The sequence below is a fragment of the Mixophyes fleayi genome, chromosome 9, assembly GCF_038048845.1.
Source record: "Mixophyes fleayi isolate aMixFle1 chromosome 9, aMixFle1.hap1, whole genome shotgun sequence".
NCBI lineage: Eukaryota > Metazoa > Chordata > Amphibia > Anura > Limnodynastidae > Mixophyes > Mixophyes fleayi.
The window spans coordinates 62,788,208-62,809,749 of record NC_134410.1 but is presented as its reverse complement, the minus strand read 5'-3'; the positions used below and the strand labels follow the sequence as shown (position 1 = coordinate 62,809,749).

General features: G+C 42.0%; 1 protein-coding gene across 1 annotated transcript in view; it reads left to right on the top strand.

The window, feature by feature from the left end:
- Nucleotides 1-21,542, top strand: part of ZDHHC15 (zDHHC palmitoyltransferase 15) — a 28,315-nt gene that overhangs the window by 1,405 nt on the left and 5,368 nt on the right. The window contains exons 3-8 of the mRNA XM_075184432.1: nt 2,575-2,669; nt 3,018-3,138; nt 7,605-7,674; nt 8,189-8,221; nt 15,656-15,776; nt 17,740-17,872. Coding sequence (XP_075040533.1) covers nt 2,575-2,669; nt 3,018-3,138; nt 7,605-7,674; nt 8,189-8,221; nt 15,656-15,776; nt 17,740-17,872 — 573 coding nt within the window. The remainder of the gene's footprint in view (nt 1-2,574; nt 2,670-3,017; nt 3,139-7,604; nt 7,675-8,188; nt 8,222-15,655; nt 15,777-17,739; nt 17,873-21,542) is intronic.

Below are 21,542 nucleotides of genomic sequence, written 5' to 3'. Positions count from 1 at the left end.
TATTCATGCCACCTAAACCATCTCATGATGGCAGCTGATGCAGATGAGGAATAGGGCGTATCTGTTGTTTCCATCTTAAAGCTATATTGTATCTTAGAGACGATTCGGGTAGTGGGAGGGGGGGGGGGGGGGGAGAGACTTCCAGTTTTGTGCTATTGCTGCTCTAGCAGCTATCAATATATGGCCCAAGAGGTAACGATCGTGCTTCGGAATGGAAGTTGGGTAGACATGGAGAAGAGCCAGGGCTGGGTCTAGGGCAACATGAGTATTTAAGACAGTTGAGATCAAAGCAAATACCTCGCCCCACAGCGGCTGAATCACTGGGCAAGACCAGAAAACGTAAAATATCGGCTATTTGGGTACATTGGTGCCAGCAAAATTCTCCTAAAACTTTTTATTGAATACTAAATACACTGGTTCATACAAAGGTCCAAGTAATGTGCGATGCGAGTCTGACTTTCAATCTCCCAAATATTAGCAGTGTATATAGATCTGTCTATAGTATGTAATTCTATTAGCAGTGTATGTATGTCTGTCTATATTATGTAGTCAAGTATTTAAGGGGAGAGAAAGCTGGTTTTAAAATATAGTACTTAAAAATCATTTTAGGTGCAATGGATCACATTTGTGAACCTCAAACTGTATGTGTATATGTGTCAAGGGGTTGTCTTCTAATTTTTTTTTCCACATGGGTATATATTCAATATTTATATGTTCCAGTAAACATGTTTGACTTTTGAAAGTGTAGACAATTTTTAGATTGATTTGGTAGAATTGATTCAAAGAAAGTATACGTGTGGAGAATGTCTAAATATTTTACAAAGCATTTTTTTTCCATTGTTTTGTATTGCGGATTGGATTGTGTTCTAAAAAGGGTATTTTTTCTCCTATTTGATCTATTTTTATTATTGAGAGGATTTTTTTTTTAATGGCTTCAAAAATTACTTTTTCTGGAAATCCATTTTGACAAAAACTACTTGTAAAAATTCAGTCTGTATAATAAATAATAAACGATAAATATCTTCACAATGTTTCTGAATTGATAAAAAAAATTGGCAAGTGAAGCTCATCAAACTACTTCTTATTTGAGATTTAGGTATGAATTTATGTTTGTTTGTTTTTAAATGCCTCCTTGTAAGTGAGGGTGTTATTAACAACAATAATATCAAGACTTAAAAATGTTTTTTCTATTTTAGAATAATTAAGTAATTTTTTTTTAAATTTCATTTAATGTCGTCTAGTAGAAAACTCTCATGTAGAACAGTTACCAGTTTAGCTTCATTAGCCTCCCAGATAACCAGAATGGCATCAATATACCAATATTGATTCTACTGCTATAGTCTGGCATGAGTCCATCTTTGTAGCAGACATTCAGCAATTGCATATAGCGTGAGAAGACATTTAATAATCTCTCACCTAAGCAGATGTAGCAGTAGGGAACTTGGTGCACAAAGAGCTATGCAAAAAGGACTGTTCCTCTGATATTACAGTTCCTTTTTAAAGTTGAGGGATGATGCCAATTAAAAACATATATTAGTGAAAGTTTTTTTTTTTTTTTTTTTTATAGTAGGTGGCTGGTACCAATTATATAATAAAGTTTTCAATATTTCTGTTTTAGACATGAACTTCATACAGTACCTATTAGTTGATTGAGCTTAGCCTTCAAACCTGTTTTCTTTTATTGTGTACACATATTTTGCCCAGTAGCTGTATGCCTATTACAATCAGAACCTTTAGTTGAGTATGCCTATGTAAATCATACAGAAAGCATTGCTAAAACAATTGAATGAGAGCGCTGATTTATACACTTTTTAAATATTGACTTTCTGAATAAATGGAAGGGTGGGGACTAATTGGATGACATGATCCTGGCTATTTAGAAGCAAAATGTGTGTCTCGATCACTGTATTACTTACCATAGGTAATATATTAGACTGGGACGCCAGTTTACAGTTATGTATCTATTATCCGGGAACCTGCAATGCAAATAGTCCTGAAAATCGGATAATGTCATACACACATTGTGATTTCCAAGTGCCTCTTCATACAGTCATTATGAGGAGAACTCCTAATCCGTGTAAAGAGGAGGCTAAGGCCCTCATAGCATGAAGACTGGTAATTTTTAAATGTATTCTAGTACATTTTATCCACACTTTCCCAATTGAGTAGAAATCACTTGTATATAAAACCCAAATATTCCTGTTACTCGATCCCATATATGGATTTGTTTCACCTTTGGATATAGTCTTCAATTGATTTTGTTTTGACATTGATTTTTTTTTTTCTTCTTTGGTTTATTTTTATTTCAATGTACACTTTAAACATTTATATTAACATTCAGTGTACAAATAACTTATTATGCTCTACCTATCTGGTAATATAGTGATTAGACAACTGTGATATAGAATGTTAACTTGTTGTTTTGGTACATAACCTAGTTAGAATCAAATGGGGAAAAAGTAAACACTTCTGTTTTTAATACACTTAGATGGGTGCTTTATATTGCTGGATAATTGATCTATGTTTTAATTGTAAATATGTTTTTTTCTAATACATGTTCTCTCTCATTGGCAGTTGTATACCTCTTCATCTTTCATATAGTTTTCCTACTCTTTGTTTGGACTTATTGGAAAGCAATTTTTACCTCTCCGAAGCAGCCAACGAAAAAGGTGAGATTCTCTTAAATGGCTAAAAAGTTTGTTCCAACTGATATCGCTTCACGCCTATACACCTATATATATATATATATATATTTGTTTCCTGCAAGCTAATATAAATATATACTATTTTTGTGTGGTTATTTTTGTTTTTTAAAATTTGTGTACGTCTGTGTAAATGCACATGACAATGTATGATGTATCTTATCCTGCCAATTAAACGCCAATAAAATAATTATAAGCGGCTATTACTGTTGCTCATAAGCTGGATGTAGTGTTTTAGTACTTTGTGTGTTTCTGAAATGAGATGTACATAACCAGTGCTTGTGTTTGACTATGTACATGTAACTGTGCTTCCAGTTTTTGCTGCCCTATGCAGAAAAAGAGCGATATGACAATGAAGAGCGTCCAGAGGTTCAGAAACAAATCCTAGCTGAATTTGCTAAAAAGTTGCCAGTGTATACCCGGACAGGGAGTGGAGGTAAGAAATTCCAGTGTAACTCACACTATCATCAACTCCTCTAAATTGTCTTTGTCCATTTTCTTGTTTTCTGTTGACACAATTTTGTTTTAATGATATACCGTAATGCCAAGGTTTTAAATGAGTCATTGAACAATTTTAACTAACATTACTCTGATATGCAAAGTGCACTAAAACCATAGCAACCAATTGGCTATTAGCTTTTTTTTTTAAAGGTCAAATAACAAACAAAACCAATATGCAATGTCGGCAAGAAAAAGAAAAAAACACATCGCATAAAACATGATAAAAAATCAACAGAATATCGTAAAGAATCAGTGCAAAGAGGTCAAATTACGTATATAAAGATTGACCAGGATTTTTTTTAAAGATGTAAGGGAAAGCGAAATGCCGCGAAAGAGGAGGGCATGACGCAGAGAGAGGAGAGAAGAGAGACTAGAACGAAGTAGGAAAGGAAGAAAGGGGTTTACGAAAAGAGGACGGATATATGTAGGTGTAGAGTCAAGTAAAAGGGGAATAAGCCTGAAAAAACGAGAGCCATACCTTAGTGAACGATCTTGATGTCCTATTGATGATGCTGGTCATGTATTCCAGACGCTGAACCTGCCAAACTCCGTTAATAACGGCCTGAAGTGATGGTGGAGACTGCTGCCTCCAGTCTGCTGCGATTTGGCAGGTAGCTGCCCACAAGATATGTCTGGCCAGCTTATTCTGGTGTCGAGTCGCAGAGAGCGCTCCCAAGGGCAAGAGAAAAAATTTAGGCTCTAATGGTATCGTTACCTGGAGTATCGATTGGATCAGTTGTGTAATCTCAACTCAGAAGTTTGTTAATTTGGGACAAGTCCATCATATGTGAATAAAGTTACTCTCATGGGAGCACCCCCGCCAACAGCGATCAGAAGAGGCTGGGAGAATTCTATGAATCCGGGAGGGAACGTAGTACCATCGGTACAATACCTTATAGACATTCTCTTTTATTTTAACGCAGATTGAACTGGAGGCAGCATTCTCATATATCTCCGACCATTCCTCGCTCAAAAGAGCTTCACCAGGCCAGTTCATGCGAAACTCTAAGGTCTGAGGAAGGTGGGGTGAGTTCATAGTATAATGTTGAAATAAGGCCTTTCGTAGAGGATTGACGGAGACAGAGATTTTCAAACGTGGTAGGCGTGAAAATGACAGAGCTGGAGGAATTGGTAGAATAATTTAGAGGGAATACCTATTTGCAATTGGATGTCAGTAAATAAGGGGAACGCAACCGTAGAGATGAGATCGTTTAAGAAACGGACCCCTTGTGAGGTCCACGAGGAGAATGCTTTAGGAGTAAGGCCTGGAACGAAGTCAGAGGAGTTAAAGGAATTTGGGGAGAGGGATGGGGGGAGAGGCCAAATTTCTGAGAGGATGAGTCCCAGACCGCCAGGGAATGTGTAATGACCGGATGAAGTGAGACACGTTTTGGTCGACGAGCCTGTGGAAGCCACAGGAGAGTAGATAGAGATAGCATAACCAGACTTTTAGCCTCAATCTCGACCCAAACCCTGGAGGGTCTTAAACTACACCACAGAACTGGCTATTGGCTTTTAACTGTCTAGCGCTAGTTTGATAATAAGGGTCATTTATGTGCACAAGAATAATTTCACAGCACATGGTCTTTTGTGATATCACACTAGTATTTCTATACAAATGTATCTGTTTTTATGGTAAAGTGAATGGGTGACAGGGTACAAGAGGTAACATTGGGAGGAGTTGATGGCTTTGCTTGCTAAGTCTGGATTAGACACTAGTGTACCTAGTTCTGCATCGCAACTGGAAAAACATGATTGCCTCTTGCTGGACAGGATTATTTATATGAGCTGGCTGGGGTGAAGAAAGTGTAGTTTGGGACACATTCCCCAGGTTGAGTTGGCACACAGCCTTTTCTTCCTTGCAATAGGACTTGAATTAGTTTGGACTATCAGACAATAATTCAATTGTTTCAATCATGCACTTTTTCCGAAGTATCTGCCAACCAGAAAATGTCTCCAAAATCTCAGGTAGTGGGTGTTTACTTTGAAATGTATTAGGCAGACAAGCAGATGCACTTGTACGCATAAAGAAGCAGTGCGGAACTTTTTTTTTTATTGCAGTTGGTTGCTATTGTGTTTCACATTTGCACCCCAGGGCAATGTTCGTAAATGAGCCTCTCTTTGTTAGCTTGGCTAATTCACAATAGATTGTGCAACCTATAGTAGATCATTCAGCCTCCAGATTTTGATGCGTAATAGAAATGTGATTGGATGCTGTTAAGAGGTTCATTTCCACCCAGATACAAAATGCTAAAATATCTTGGCTTGGTGTGTCTGAGATGTTGTAAAGCTACATCAGCACTTCTGACAGCAATAATTTTGATGCACTTACACCAAGTGCAAGGTTCCTGGCAGCGCACATTCATCGTCATCATCAGCTATTTATATAGCGCTACTAATGCCGCAGCGCTGTACAGAGAACTCGCTCACATCAGTCCCTGCCCCATTGGAGCTTACAGTCTAAATATATATATATATTCTCACAAGAGAGAAGGGGCGCCACACATAGTGCATTAAATGTGAAATACAATCAATATGATCTCCACACGGGTATAATTCCTGTACCAGAGGTTCATGTAGTATTTGCTTGAATAATGTGCTGATATATCCCCTCTTAGTAACGGTTGTAGTGGACCACTGGAGCAGAAGAATCTATGAAAGTGGCAGAGAATCCTCCCAAAGAAAGCAGCAATAAGGCTCCAGGGGCTGGAACTCAAAGATAACCACAATAGTATAATACCATCAAATGATGTAGTAGAGTATACAAATTTTTATTAAAAAACGAAGCACATTGCCCCACACTGCAGCTCTAGTAAAAAATGCCTGTACATAAAGTACAATAAAAAACAGCTTATCTGTCCTCTCCTCATATGTGGATGGTAATGGGTAGGGCGATTCTGGCCAGTACACCATTGTATTTGACATTTAATGCACTATGTGTGGCGCCCCTTTTCTCGTGTTTTATCTGTTAAGTTGACACTTGCAGATAGGTGTCAAATGTTTTGGGAGCTGCCATTTGGTTCACCAAGTATAAATCTTCCATTTTTTGCACTTTGGAGCGCCTGTTTAGCTTAATATACACACACACACACACACACACACACACACACACACACACACACACACACACGCCAATTTTGATAGCAGCCAGAAACCCACGCAAACACAGGGAGAATATACAAACTCCTCACAGATAAGGCCATGGTCAGGAGTTGAACTCATGACCCCAGCGCCACTAGGCCACTGTGCTGCCCCACATTATCATTGCAACCCTAACTTTATGGAGACATTTAATGTGCACTTGCTGATAAGCACCTAAAGGCATTTCTTAAGGCTTTTCAACTTATCATACCTGTGATCCTATTCTTCTACACATCTTTTTGGTAGAATGTTTTGTGAAAGGCACGCCAAACAAACTGCTCCTCACACAGGTTTTGCTGAACCACTTTGGTGTTTATTTTCTTGTCAGGATGGATATAACAGCCTCTGCAGTGTCTTCAGCAATCACACCCTAACACGGGCTATTACAGTTGGATCCCTAACTGGATACTGGTCACTTGTTGGCATAAGTCTTACACACACATCTCAAATCCAGCTATTTAAGCTTCCTGTCAAAGCATTGCACTAGCTGATTTCTTAACTGATTAGGTCCAGGTGCTCCACCTGCATTCCTGTGCTGTGTGTGTGAAAGTGTACAAAGTTAACCCTGTCTGCATCCTCAGCCTGCAGATTCCCAAGGAAACCACCAGTCCTACCTCTATTATGTGGCAAACTGCCCCTATTGCCACAGTTTATATAATATAGTTATATTTTAGATGTGGGAAGGTATAGATAGAGCTGCAATTCCCAAACAATGTTTCAGATACGTTGGTAAAGAGTAAAAAGAACAACAAAAAGGTACCGTGTAACAATGCCATCAAAACATTCTGACATTTTTCAAAATATCTTTAGCATTTAGGCAGTTTGTTTGATTTATGGTTGCAATGGCTTTCTTTGTTTTTCTAACATAATATCCCACTGATATTATGTGAGATGTGAATTGTTGTGCAATATATTCTGTTCTGAAATTCAATTGAACATGGCATATTGCATCTACTGTAAAATATATGGATATTGGAAGTCATCAAGGAGTTTGGTGACCATATGTGCTAATATGCAGTAGGTGGTGCATTTTTCTTTTATAATACACAAGTTTTCCTAACTATTACTGAAGTGATGAAAGCAGAACTTTATGCAGACATAATTTACAGGTGTTTTATACATATCTTAACATCACTTGGGTATTGTAGGAATATATAATGAACTTAGAGTCTACTTCTGGATACAGTATATTTTCTTTCATATCCGTGTGTAAGAAAAATATTTGCCTTGTACTGACCCATCCCACTGATTATCTTCCAGCAGTCCGTTTCTGTGACCGTTGCCAGGTGGTAAAGCCGGATCGCTGTCACCATTGTTCTGTCTGTGGGATGTAAGTAAATCCATGCGTAATTCGGCTAAAATTTACTAAAGTTTCCTTCTAACATCCTATTTTCATTTAATTTGGATAATTATAGTATCAGAATGGCTAAGCTCTTGGGATTGGTTGCATAAAGTTACCAAATTGTAAGAACATATAGGAACAGTTTTCACTGTAAATATTAATAATATTATACTTTTCTTGTTTTTTCGCCCCCCCCTTCCCTCATATATACTTACAAACTCCTTCCTTTGGCCATTATTTGATGTACTTTTACCAGACCTAGCTATGCTCCCTTTGAAAATTCTTTGCACCCTAACGCTGGAGCTAATGTTATTTTTCATCAGCTTACTAATAATTGACAGCTTTTTTCAGTAGTATTCTGTTCTTTTCCAAATGCTGGACTTCTTATTTCTTAATGCTGCTAGCTTATTCCTGATTTATGTAATGTCTCATTCTTTGCACTGTTGACCCTTCTTGACCTTTCAATGGCAGTGAGTGTAATATTTTCTTCATTTTGTCATAGGTGTGTCCTGAAGATGGATCATCATTGCCCTTGGTAAATATAGCCTTTTATAATTCTATTCTACAAGTTTTCATGTTTAGTTAAAAAACCCATGCCATGAAATTTACTAGAAATAACAATTCTATTAAATCTGCAATGAAAATACAATATTGTCATGTAGTTAATAATATGTAGCAACTGTACAATATTAATTTTATTCATGATTCTGTTGTGTTTTAATACGCACTTAAAAATTTTAATTTATATTATACATGCCTGTTTATGGACAATATATCAGATATTTAAGAATAATTACAAATATTTGTGTTATGGATAAAGTCAGAATTGCGGATAATTCCAAGATAAGATCAGCCATAATTGCTTTGATATACATTCAGGTTAATGGTAAGCAGATGTGAATGTCACTGGGTTGGTGCTATGGCAATTTGTAGTTAATCGGAACAGTTAGTCTTTAAAAACAGAAATCTATATAAAAAAAAAAGTTCTGTATGCCAAAACCGGATGTAACACATAAGCACACATCTAAATTTGTAAGGAGAAATGAAGAAATTCCTAAATCCTCAGTCTGACCATTTATTTGTGGAAACAGAGAGTAATGTAGGTGAGATACATAAATTAACACAATTTTTCCTTTGCGTAAATTGTAAAGATATTTTCACATACGTCATTGTACAGGGCTGGTAAGTTAATGATGATAAATAAAAATGTCTCCCCAATGTTAATTAGCAGTTGTTTTGTTTCCCTAATCTGTACTGCCAGGACTGTGGTAAAACCTGAACAGCAGGAGGTTCTCTATTGTTCATTATCTGTTGACAAAGAGCATTTTGAAATAGTTTTGGAGACACTCATGAGCCAAGCCCTAAAATACTTAGTGCACATTTTCAACAGGAATCCTGGACAGCCGTTTCATATTCAAGAAGAACACTAGTTTTAATAGCCTTCCTCACTCCAACTAGTAGATTATGTAGTGTACCTCCACCAATAGGTAACAGTTTGGAAGGTGCCCACTCCTCCCCAATCTCTCAATCGTCGTGTACTGCTCATTGTTTTACACATCAGCGATGCTGAAGGCAGGTTGTTTGATTGAAGCCCATTCTCTGTTTCACAGCTGTGGAATAGAGAATAGTGTGTGTGTGTGTGTGTGTGTGTGTGTGTGTAATATTTGTTTCTGATCGGTGGATCCCCTAAGCTCTACTGCTTAGGGGATAGAGGCTGTCTGTTAATACTTTAAAGTTTGTCCAATATATTATCCAGACATCTATATACAGATCCATGCTAAAATTGCAATAAAGAGAGCCTTGAAGAAGGTCAACAATCATAAGTTCTTAGGGAGTAACTCCTGTAAAAAAAATTAGAATAAAAGTGATTTAAAAAGTTACTGAAAATTACATTGTGTGTGTGTGTGTGTGTATATCTATATCAGAGATAGAGATATGTGTGTATATATATATATATATATATATATATATATATATATATATATATATATATATATATATATATATATATATATATATATATATATATATATATATATATATATTTCAGTCCTATATGGGATTGAGGCATGTGGCTTATAGTAACACCCGGGGAGGATTGGCCTTAGAGCCTGCAGGCCGCCTGATGTTTGTTTGGGGTAGTTTAGAAAAAAATATTTCTAGCCCCTCCCCCCGATCGGGTGGCGGCGGGGAAGGGGGAGGGTGTGTCAGTGTGGTGCTGGGTGGCTTGTCTTCTCTACTGTGGCCGGGGATCTATAGATCAGACCCTCCCTCCCTTCCTCTTCCAATCCCTAATGCTAGATGTCACGTGGGACGTGCGCCTTGTGACAGGTGCCGTCCCATGTGAGTAGACAGAGGAATCTCCAGCAGCTCCTGTAAACAGGTAAGTGTGAGAGAAGAGGGGGGGCTAATGTGTGTAGGGCGGGTCCTGCTATACTGTGCGTGCGAGAGAAGGGGGGGGGCCCTGCTATACTGTGCGTGCGAGAGAAGGGGGGGGCCCTGCTATACTGTGTGTGCGAGAGAAGGGGGGGCCCTGCTATACTGTGTGTGCGAGAGTAGGGGGGGGCCCTGCTATACTGTGTGTGCGAGAGAAGGGGGGGCCCTGCTATACTGTGTGTGCGAGAGTAGGGGGGGCCCTGCTATACTGTGCGTGCGAGAGTAGGGGGGGGCCCTGCTATACTGTGCGTGCGAGAGAAGGGGGGCGGGCCCTGCTATACTGTGTGTGCGAGAGTAGGGGGGGGCCCTGCTATACTGTGCGTGCGAGAGTAGGGGGGGGCCCTGCTATACTGTGCGTGCGAGAGAAGGGGGGCGGGCCCTGCTATACTGTGCGTGCGAGAAAAGGGGGGCGGGCCCTGCTATACTGTGCGTGCGAGAAAAGGGGGGCGGGCCCTGCTATACTGTGCGTGCGAGAGAAGGGGGGCGGGCCCTGCTATACTGTGCGTGCGAGAGAAGGGGGGCGGGCCCTGCTATACTGTGCGTGCGAGAGAAGGGGGGCGGGCCCTGCTATACTGTGCGTGCGAGAGAAGGGGGGCGGGCCCTGCTATACTGTGCGTGCGAGAGAAGGGGGGCGGGCCCTGCTATACTGTGCGTGCGAGAGAAGGAGGGCGGGCCCTGCTATACTGTGCGTGAGCAGGGGGGGCCCTGCTATACTGTGCGTGCGTGAGAAGGGGGGGCCCTGCTATACTGTGCGTGCGTGAGAAGGGGGGGCCCTGCTATACTGTGCGTGCGTGAGAAGGGGGGGCCCTGCTACACTGTGCGTGCGTGAGAAGGGGGGCCCTGCTACACTGTGCGTGCGTGAGAAGGGGGGGCCCTGCTACACTGTGCGTGCGTGAGAAGGGGGGGCCCTGCTACACTGTGCGTGCGTGAGAAGGGGGGGCCCTGCTACACTGTGCGTGCGTGAGAAGGGGGGGGCCCTGCTACACCGTGCGTGAGAAGGGGGGGCCCTGCTATACTGTGTGTGCGAGAGAAGGGGGGGCCCTGCTATACTGTGTGTGCGAGAGAAGGGGGGGCCCTGCTATACTGTGTGTGCGAGAGTAGGGGGGGGCCCTGCTATACTGTGTGTGCGAGAGAAGGGGGGGCCCTGCTATACTGTGTGTGCGAGAGTAGGGGGGGGCCCTGCTATACTGTGCGTGCGAGAGTAGGGGGGGGCCCTGCTATACTGTGCGTGCGAGAGAAGGGGGGTGGGCCCTGCTATACTGTGTGTGCGAGAGTAGGGGGGGGCCCTGCTATACTGTGCGTGCGAGAGTAGGGGGGGGCCCTGCTATACTGTGCGTGCGAGAGAAGGGGGGCGGGCCCTGCTATACTGTGCGTGCGAGAAAAGGGGGGCGGGCCCTGCTATACTGTGCGTGCGAGAGAAGGGGGGCGGGCCCTGCTATACTGTGCGTGCGAGAGAAGGGGGGGCCCTGCTATACTGTGCGTGCGTGAGAAGGGGGGGCCCTGCTATACTGTGCGTGCGTGAGAAGGGGGGGCCCTGCTATACTGTGCGTGCGTGAGAAGGGGGGGCCCTGCTATACTGTGCGTGCGTGAGAAGGGGGGGCCCTGCTATACTGTGCGTGCGAAGGGGGGGCCCTGCTATACTGTGCGTGCGAAGGGGGGGCCTGCTATACTGTGCGTGCGAAGGGGGGGCCCTGCTATACTGTGCGTGAGCAGGGGGGGCCCTGCTATACTGTGCGTGCGTGAGAAGGGGGGGCCCTGCTATACTGTGCGTGCGTGAGAAGGGGGGGCCCTGCTACACTGTGCGTGCGTGAGAAGGGGGGGCCCTGCTACACTGTGCGTGCGTGAGAAGGGGGGGCCCTGCTACACTGTGCGTGCGTGAGAAGGGGGGGCCCTGCTACACTGTGCGTGCGTGAGAAGGGGGGGCCCTGCTACACTGTGCGTGCGTGAGAAGGGGGGGCCCTGCTACACTGTGCGTGCGTGAGAAGGGGGGGGCCCTGCTACACCGTGCGTGAGAAGGGGGGGCCCTGCTATACTGTGCGTGCGTGAGAAGGGGGGGGGCTCTGCTATACTGTGCGTGCGAAGGGGGGGCTCTGCTATACTGTGCGTGAGAAGGGGGGGGCCTGCTATACTGTGCGTGCGTGAGAAGGGGGGGCCCTGCTATACTGTGCGTGCGTGAGAAGGTGGGGGCCCTGCTATACTGTGCGTGCGTGAGAAGGTGGGGGCCCTGCTATACTGTGCGTGCGTGAGAAGGGGGGGGCCCTGCTATACTGTGCGTGCGTGAGAAGGGGGGGGCCCTGCTATACTGTGCGTGCGTGAGAAGGGGGGGGCCCTGCTATACCGTGCGTGCATGAGAAGGGGGGGGGGGGGCCCTGCTATACCGTGCGTGCATGAGAAGGGGGGGGCCCTGCTATACCGTGCGTGCATGAGAAGGGGGGGGCCCTGCTATACCGTGCGTGCATGAGAAGGGGGGGGCCCTGCTATACCGTGCGTGAGAAGGGGGGGGGCCCTGCTATACCGTGCGTGAGAAGGGGGGGGCCCTGCTATACCGTGCGTGAGAAGGGGGGGGCCCTGCTATACCGTGCGTGAGAAGGGGGGGCCCTGCTATACTGTGCGTGCGTGAGAAGGGGGGGGGGCCCTGCTATACTGTGCGTGCGTGAGAAGGGGGGGGCCCTGCTATACTGTGCGTGCGTGAGAAGGGGGGGGGCCCTGCTATACTGTGCGTGCGTGAGAAGGGGGGGGGCCCTGCTATACTGTGCGTGCGTGAGAAGGGGGGGCCCTGCTATACTGTGCGTGCGTGAGAAGGGGGGGGGGCCCTGCTATACTGTGCGTGAGAAGGGGGGGCCCTGCTATACTGTGCGTGTGTGAGAGAAGGGGGGGCTGCTATACTGTGTGAGGGAATGGGGGGTTCATAATATAATGTGTGATAGAAGGGAAGGGAGGAGTGCTGTCTTAGTGCAATGGTGGGAGGTAGGCTATTTAATGGTGAAGATTAGGTGGGGCTAATGGGTGCTATTTTATTTGTGGGGTGATGGGGCTATTTAATTTAATAGTCGAGCCTAATAAATTAGGATGGAGTGACGGGACCTTTGATTTAATGCTGGGGTAGTAGGAGGGCTCTTTATTAAATGTGAATAAGAATTATTTAATGTCGGGGATGGTTGTGGGAAATGGTAATATTAAACGTAAATGATATTCATTTTTGCTGGGGTTCGTTGGAGGGAAATGGGTCTATTTATTAAAAGTATATGCTATTAATTTAATGTCAGGACAGGTTGGAGTGAAATAGATCTATTTATCAAATGTGAGTACTAATATTTTAATGGTGAGGCTGGAGGGAGGACTAAATATTAAATGTGGGTGCTATTGATTTAATGCTTGAGCTGGTTGGAATTTTCTAAATTTCATGTACCAATTATTTTTTCCATATAGGGCCTCCAGCATTCCAGGATCCAGCAGCAACTGAGCTAAAGACACCAGCAGCCACAGGGAGTGAAAGTGACATTAAAAGGTTGGGGAGAGAGCAGGACAGTCTGCCAACTGTCCTGAATCTTGTGGGGCTGTCTCAAATTTGGGTGACTCTCTTGCTTAGTCAGGATTTGGTCCGACTACAAGGATTGGGAGGTAAGTACCACTTAGCCGTGTACTGCTTGTGACGGCAGAGCTGCATGCATCTAACAGTAGTGCACACAGTTTTGCCTGTGTATTTTTCTAAAATGATAACCCTCCCCTCTGTCTTAAGTGTCCCGGGACCCTGAGAGCCTTATTCCAGCTCTGGTGATACTTTAATGGTTGTTGCATTGATTCCATTGCCTGCCTTCTGCCTTGCACCATTCTCAGATCACTTTGTTGAACATATGGCCAGCCCCAATTGCACTGACAATATCATTAATCCTGCCTCCTTTGCACTTACTATATCACCAGCAAACCCTTGGAATAGCTCTCCCCTTCACTTATGCCATTTTCTGCCACCCCTCCCTGCACTGTTATTAAGTCAAGCCAATCCCCAATCACTGGGCACATTTAAGGCTAATAGACAATTGTTACAAAAGAAGTGTTTTCTAGCAGATGCTTGAAGCATTTCACCTTTGTAGTGATCGCAGTGGATAGCTATTAGTTATAAGGAATATTTTTTATGGATTTTTTTTGAAACGCACAATACACATTTATATATAGAGATTTGAGTGGTAGTTTGCATCTCATGACATCGGGGGAAGATGCAACAGTGCATGAGGTGTTCATATGCTGCTCTGGCAGACTGATCAGATACAATTGTGCCAACATGTTTCGTATTGGTTACATTTCTTTAAACAAAGAAAGTTATGTTTCTGTGAAGGGAATATTGGAAGGATGTGTTAGTAGGCAACTAAACAAGTTTGAGCACAGAGGCATAAACCAGTTGCAGATAATGCAAAAGTGTAATGTAATTTTATCACAGGACTGGCAGCTTTTGCCCTGAACTGCTTTAGAGATTTTTAGGTTTTCCCAAGTGTTACTACAACCAAATTCCAGTAGTTCTAAATCTCGCCTACTTTTGTGTTGGCCACACCTACCATTGTTTTGGTCCCGCCCACATGAGGCCACTTCAAGATTTTTTTTCCAGGGCCACTTTAAGTTCCCAATCCACCCCTGGTAAGACCAATCACTTTTATAGAACTTGTGTACCGTGCCAGAAATCATACTCTTAATAAAAGCAGCTTACACAATTTAAGTTTAAAAAACCCCCCAAAAAAACCAAAAACTTTTATGTAGAACATGGTGTGATTCTTAGCAAGCCATTATAAAATAGCCAATTCTATTGTTTATCGCCGCCTGCTCTGCACCTTACTTTTCTCCTCGCTAGCAACTAGAAGAATCTTGAAAGTAAACTATATCCGTTGAAAGGCTGTCAACGCTAATCAGTTGGCTGCAGTGACTGGTCATCTGCTACATCGACAACCATTCAGTGGACAAGTTTTACTTTCAACCTCTTTTAGCTGGGGAGAGGCATCGGTTGCAGCACTGATGGAGGTCATTCGCTTCTGGGTCCCCAATGTACTAGTTGTGATGAGGTGAGTTTATTGGGTAAAATCCTTTTAGTTGGACTTCTTTAAATACAATAAATTTGTAGTCCAGGAAAATACTTCTGCATATGTTTAATACAAATACATGGGGAAAATCACAGCAGGTGGCTAGACTTTTATTTCAGTAAAATGTGCAGGATGGCAAGTACAAGCAAATAAATTAGTCACCTGAAGGTGGAAAGACCATTTAGGGTGCTGTTATGGTAAGCACAGCATATAACCCTGTCTCTAGCCCGGCAACTGGTGGTCCAACAATAACACTGACAGCAGGCGTGAGCAGTGCAGAAGACATTAGCAGGACACTCCGGGCCCCATGTATGTACCATTTTGGAACCAGGTTTTACTTCTGATATTTCACCCAAAAATGAACTTTCAATTTTGTGAAATGTTATCCTTTAACCTGGAATCTTGAATGCTTCACTTGTTACATTTTCATAATCTAATATGAATGCTCTTTGTTTTTTTTAACACAGGGTGAACAACTGCATTGGATTTTCTAACTATAAGTTCTTTCTACTGTTTCTGGCATATTCAATGCTGTACTGTTTGTACATTGGTTCTACTGTTTTCAAATACTTTCTCCTCTACTGGACAGTAAGTGTTTAAGTTTATACATTGTAAATTAAGAATATTCTATTTTACTTGCATTAAATTTTTTGGGTGGGGGGTGGGTTGCTTTTTTAAGCAAGTTTAAAAATAACACTTCTCCCACACTGAGCGTAAAATACTGTAGGTGTGATTGTAGTACAATACATCAACAGGACTGCAATTTAGTTCAATAGAAAAAAAATATTTTAATATACAATAAAACCTCTTGAAAGCACTTTCACATCAAAAAGTTGTTTAGCTTAATTGTGCCCAGTATAGGTAAAAAAACACTATATGGACCAAAGTATTCAGGTGCTTGGCCATTACACCAACAGGGACTAATGACATTGTATTCAAATACATATACTTTAATATGGAGTTGTTCCTCATTTTGCAGCAATAACTGCTTCTACTCTTTTTGGAATGCTTTCCACAAGATGTTGGAGTGTTTCTGTGGGAATTTTTGCCCATTCATTCTGTAGAGCATTTGAGGTCAGGCACTGATGTTGGATGAGAAGGCCTGGCTCGCAATCACCATTTCAGTTCATCTCAAAGGTGCTGGATGGAGTTGAGGTCAGGGCTCTATGCGGGCCAGTCAAGTTCTTCCACACCAAACTCATCAAACCATGTCTTTGTAGTCTTTACTTTGTGCACTGGGGCACAGAATAGAATAGAAAAGGGCCTGCCACAAAGTTGGAGTATTGTCCAAATTGACATGGTATGTTGAAGCATTAAGATTGCCCTTCACTGAAGATAAGGGGCCTAGCCCAAATCCAGAAAGACAGCCCCATACCATTATCCCTCCACCACCAAACTTCACAGTTGGCATAATGCAGTCAGGCAGATAAGGTTCTCCCGCCATCCGCCAAACCCAGACTCTCCCATCTGACTGCCAAACAGAGAAGCATGGTTTGTCAGTCCACAGAACACATTTCCACTGCTCCACAGTCCAGTGTTGGTGTGCTTTACACCACTCCATCCGACGCTTGGCATTGGTCTTGGTGATGTGGGGCTTGCTTGCAGCTGCTCGGCCATGGAAACCCATTCCATTAAGCTCTCTACGCACAATTTTTGTGCTTGCATTAATGCCCGTGGAAGTTGGGAACTCTTCAGCTATGGAATCGGCAGAGCATTGGCAGTTGTTGACCCAGCTCTGTGATTTTATGTGGTCTTCCGCTTTGTAGCTGAATTGTTGTTGTTCCTACATGCTTACACTGTCTAATAATATAGCTTACAGTGGACCATGGAATATCTAACAGTGATGAAATTTCACAAACCATCTTATTGCAAAGGTGACATCCTATCACAGTGCCACGCTTGAAGTCACTGCACCCTTCAGAACGACCCATTTTGTATCACAAATGTTTGCAAATGGAGACTGCATGGCTAGGTGCTTGATTTTATACACCTCTGGCAACAAGTCTGATTTGAAACACCTCAATTCAATAATTAATAGGTGTGGCCAAATACTTTTGTCGATATAGTGTACATTTATGCTACCTCTCTATAGACTCCGAGCAAATTTAGGGCTCATCCAGACCAGTAATTTGTTTTCCTGTTTCAATCAAAGCTGAGCAATAGAAAACCACTTGGGAAATAGATATATTGATACAAATGTTGGCATTTGTTTTATATTTTGCTGCCTGTACTATCCTTATGGATAGTACAGGCAGCATATCATGGCGATCAGTAGGCAGCCCTAATTCACTGGTACTATTCTCCGTAGTTATCTCACATGAATAAGAAGATTGGCAGGAGAATAAGTACCTTAATATTTTGTCTTGTGCTAGTTGTTTGTCAATCAGCTAATGGGCAGCACCTAGTGGCAAGCAATGAAAGTCCAGTCTGAGATTCCCACGTTGCATAATAAAAATGTGACTACTGTTTCTATACAAAATGTGTGTTCTCGATGACTGCCCCTTTGTTCCTATGTTCAAAGCGTATAATATATTTTTCTTTGTTACTACAGGGTGAACTGACAAATAATCGTGCCAAATTCCATGTGTTATTCCTGCTCTTTGTGTCTCTCATGTTCTTCATCAGCCTCATGTTTCTCTTTGGATATCACTGTTGGCTGGTAGGGCTAAACAGAACCACCCTTGGTAAGCCCTACTTATTACTCTTTTTTGTTTTCTTTTGTTGGACGGCTGAGAGTTGTGATGTGGAGAAGAGGTGCAACTAGAGAGACGGCTCTGTTCAGAACTATCACAAAGTAGTTGTCGTACAAGCCATTGCTGGGCATAGCTTTGTCTTTATTGCAGCTACTCCTCCACCAAGTATTATGTTTAATTTGTTTGTTTTACACACTTTAAGTTTTTTTTGTTTTGTTTTGTTATTTGGGGGGGGGGGGGGTGGGTTATTTTAATTTTTAATTAAAAAATAAAAAAATAAAGTCTGTACTGTATTTTAAAGAAACGTAATATATTTTAATATACATAATTTATAAAATTTTTAGATTCCTCAAAAGTACTATGACACTGACGAATAAGATGTTGTCTGGAAAAACCTCCTTTCCACTTTAGCTCAGCCCTCAGCAAAGTGATCACTTGGGTAGCTAAGGCCAATTTTAAGTGGTAGAGTAACTCTGAGAGGGTTTGCATAATGGTATGCCTAAAGTGTTCTTTAAATCGATAGGCTTGTAAAATTCTCTGGCTGCGATCTTAAGGGTTTCTGGGACAGGCTGACCTCCAGTCACCAGCTTTTACTTACTCCCACAACTGGATTAGAAACAGGCAAAAGTCTTCCATTGTCTCAACAACCTTCACGCTTTTTGTACGTGATAGACGCAGTGTCCGTGAAACCGCTTACCTCTTTAAAATCTGTTTTACGTGTCTGGATATAACTACCAATATTGTAGTCCTAACATTTAAATTAAAAAGCAAGTTTTCCACCTGATTTAGTATCTTGTAGAACCTTTAGCAGCAATAACTTTTAATTAACTGTTTCCTGTTTGAGTTTATCAGTCTTTTGCATTATATGATCAAAATTATAACTATTTCTCATTACAACACTGTTTAAGCTCATTGATGTTTGTGGGCATTCATTTATACACATCTCACTTAGTCTTGTCATATTCCGAAACCTTGATTCTTTTATTTTTCAGCTATTCAATTGTAGATTTGTTGTTGTGTTTAGGATCATTGTCCTGTTGCATGATCCAATTTCAGCTAAGCTTTTGTTTTTAGACAGATGACTTTACATTTTCCTCTAGAATACTTTGGTATAAAGAGAAATTCACAAGGAACTCAATGATTGAGAAATGTCCAAATCCTATGGCTGCAAAACTCGCCCATCATCCCTCCGACTCTATGCTTGATGGTTGGATGAGGTTTTTGGGGTGATGTGCTGTGTTTGGATTTCTCCAAACATTGGATTGTGCATTAAGTCCCAACTCCAATACAATCTCTTCTTTCTAGAGCACCTTGTTCCAGAAATTTCAAACCTAAGCTGTACTGCAATGGTTTTTCTTTTGTCAACACAGTAAATGTTAAAATAACAGAGCCATAGCTCTGGAGTACTTTGCCATTTCTCAGAGCATCATACAATCTAATCGTTCAGGAAATTAGCTTGAATTGTCATTCTTTTTTTCAATGTTTTTAATTTGTATATAATGGCACTTGCTGAATGTTGGCAATTGCCTTAGAACTGTTTTCAGGGTGATGAACAGCATCAATTTATTGTCTCGTTTAACAGAAATCTGAATGCTCTGAACTGACTAAGGTTCTGCTCCTCTAGAAGTAGATTCTCTTCCTGATGATCAAATCATGATGTGCGCTTGAGTAGCATCACCTTATTCAAATGACAATATTTATTTCTATGGAAGCCGTAAAGGTGTACATACTTTTCACACGTAACTTGTTCGTGTTCACATAAATATATGTCCTGATATGTGTGTGAAAATAGATGATGCACTTTTATTTTTCACATGACTGTCTAGGCTTTCAGTGGTGATCTCTGAACATACTGGCTCTGTTGTAAAGAAATAATCAGCTTCTAGGTATTATTTTTTAGTTTAACTGTTTCTAGCATACTGTTAAAGGACCCATATATATCTTCTTCACATACTCTGCCAGTAACTGCACACAGGTGCATGGGTAAAGCAAATCAGATTATATCTGACAGATAGTGGGCAGCACGGTGGCGAAGTGGTTAGCACTTCTGTCTCACAGCGCTGGGGTCATGAGTTCAATTCCCGACCATGGCCTTATCTGTGTGGAGTTTGTATGTTCTCCCCGTGTTTGCGTGGGTTTCCTCCGGGTGCTCCGGTTTCCTCCCACACTCCAAAAACATACTGGTAGGTTAATTGGCTGCTATCAAAAATTTACCATAGTCTGTGTGTGTGTGTGTGTTAGGGAATTTAGACTGTAAGCTCCAATGGGGCAGGGACTGATGTGAATGAGTTCTCTGTACAGCGCTGCGGAATCAGTGGCGCTATATAAATTGATGATGATTTACGATTGGAGTGAGTGTGCCTGTACTGTATATTTCCTTAGTTGTGTTTTATGTTTTCTTTACAGCTATACTCATAGCCTTGCAACCATCTTAAGGGCTTGTTACGAAGAAGTGTTTTAATACTTCGTATTTCATGACGATAGTTTTTACTCATGCAGTAGAATTATATTTGTAAATGTATTTTTTTTGCCATGCAGTAGTACAGTTTTAAGTAGTATCTGTGCATCCGTTTAAGTGATACTGGCAGGAACATTTTTGAAGTATAGGCTATAATCGGGATATGGGTCTCCTTGATTTTAGTATATTGTGAATATTTGAAGGTGTGTTAGACTGGGGAAACATGCAAAAGGCTTTGTGTGGTGAGTTAAAGGTCTCTGATTTAAAGAATATGCTGAATAATTGGGTTTATCATATTGGTACAGTAACTGAAATTTGCAATATATTTGAGACTGTCCATCCTGAAATTGGCCAAAGTGGCTTTGTAACAAGTGTCCTATAATTTAGTTCATATGTTTTTAATGAGCTTTTTGTACAGAGACTAAACCTGGTGGCTTTATCAGCATCACCATTTATTTATATAGCGCCACTAATTCCGCATCGCTGTACAGAGAACTCGCTCACCTCAGTCCCTGCCCCATTGGAGCTTACAGTCTAAATTTTCTAACACACACACACAGACCGGCAGACAGACTAGGGTCAATTTTGATAGCAGCCAATTAACCTACCAGTATGTTTTTGGAGTGTGGGAGGAAACCGGAGCACCCGGAGGAAACCAACGCAAACATGGGGAGAACATACAAACTTCACACAGATAAGGCCATGGTCGGGAATTGAACTCATGACCCCAGTGCTGTGAGGCAGAAGTGCTAACCACTAAGCCACTTAAGGTTTTCTACCTACTAGTGTCAAAATACATGTGTTTACTAGCTTTGTTTAAGGGAAGTAGCAAGCATGTAAATGGGGGTGACATTGGAAGCTATTGTTTCCAGGGTTCCAATCCCTCACCTGTTTGTATTGCTGATACAAACATGTGAGGGATTTTGACACGTTATTTTGTGTGCTGGATATGCAGCCCAGTAGGACCCACGTTGATAGATATCAGGTCAGCAAATACAAAAAAAACCACAATTTTAGGTGGAAATATCCTTAAACTTCACTTTTAACGTCTATACACTTCATACCTTACTTTAAATAAATTGTGTCCTTTTGCCACCCCCTGCTACCCTCCTTCCAAGATTGTGCTATGTAAAAAAAAAGATATGCATTCATATTATAGTCTTTGTGTAGCTGCTATGTTACAAATTTCATCTCTTTGCTTGA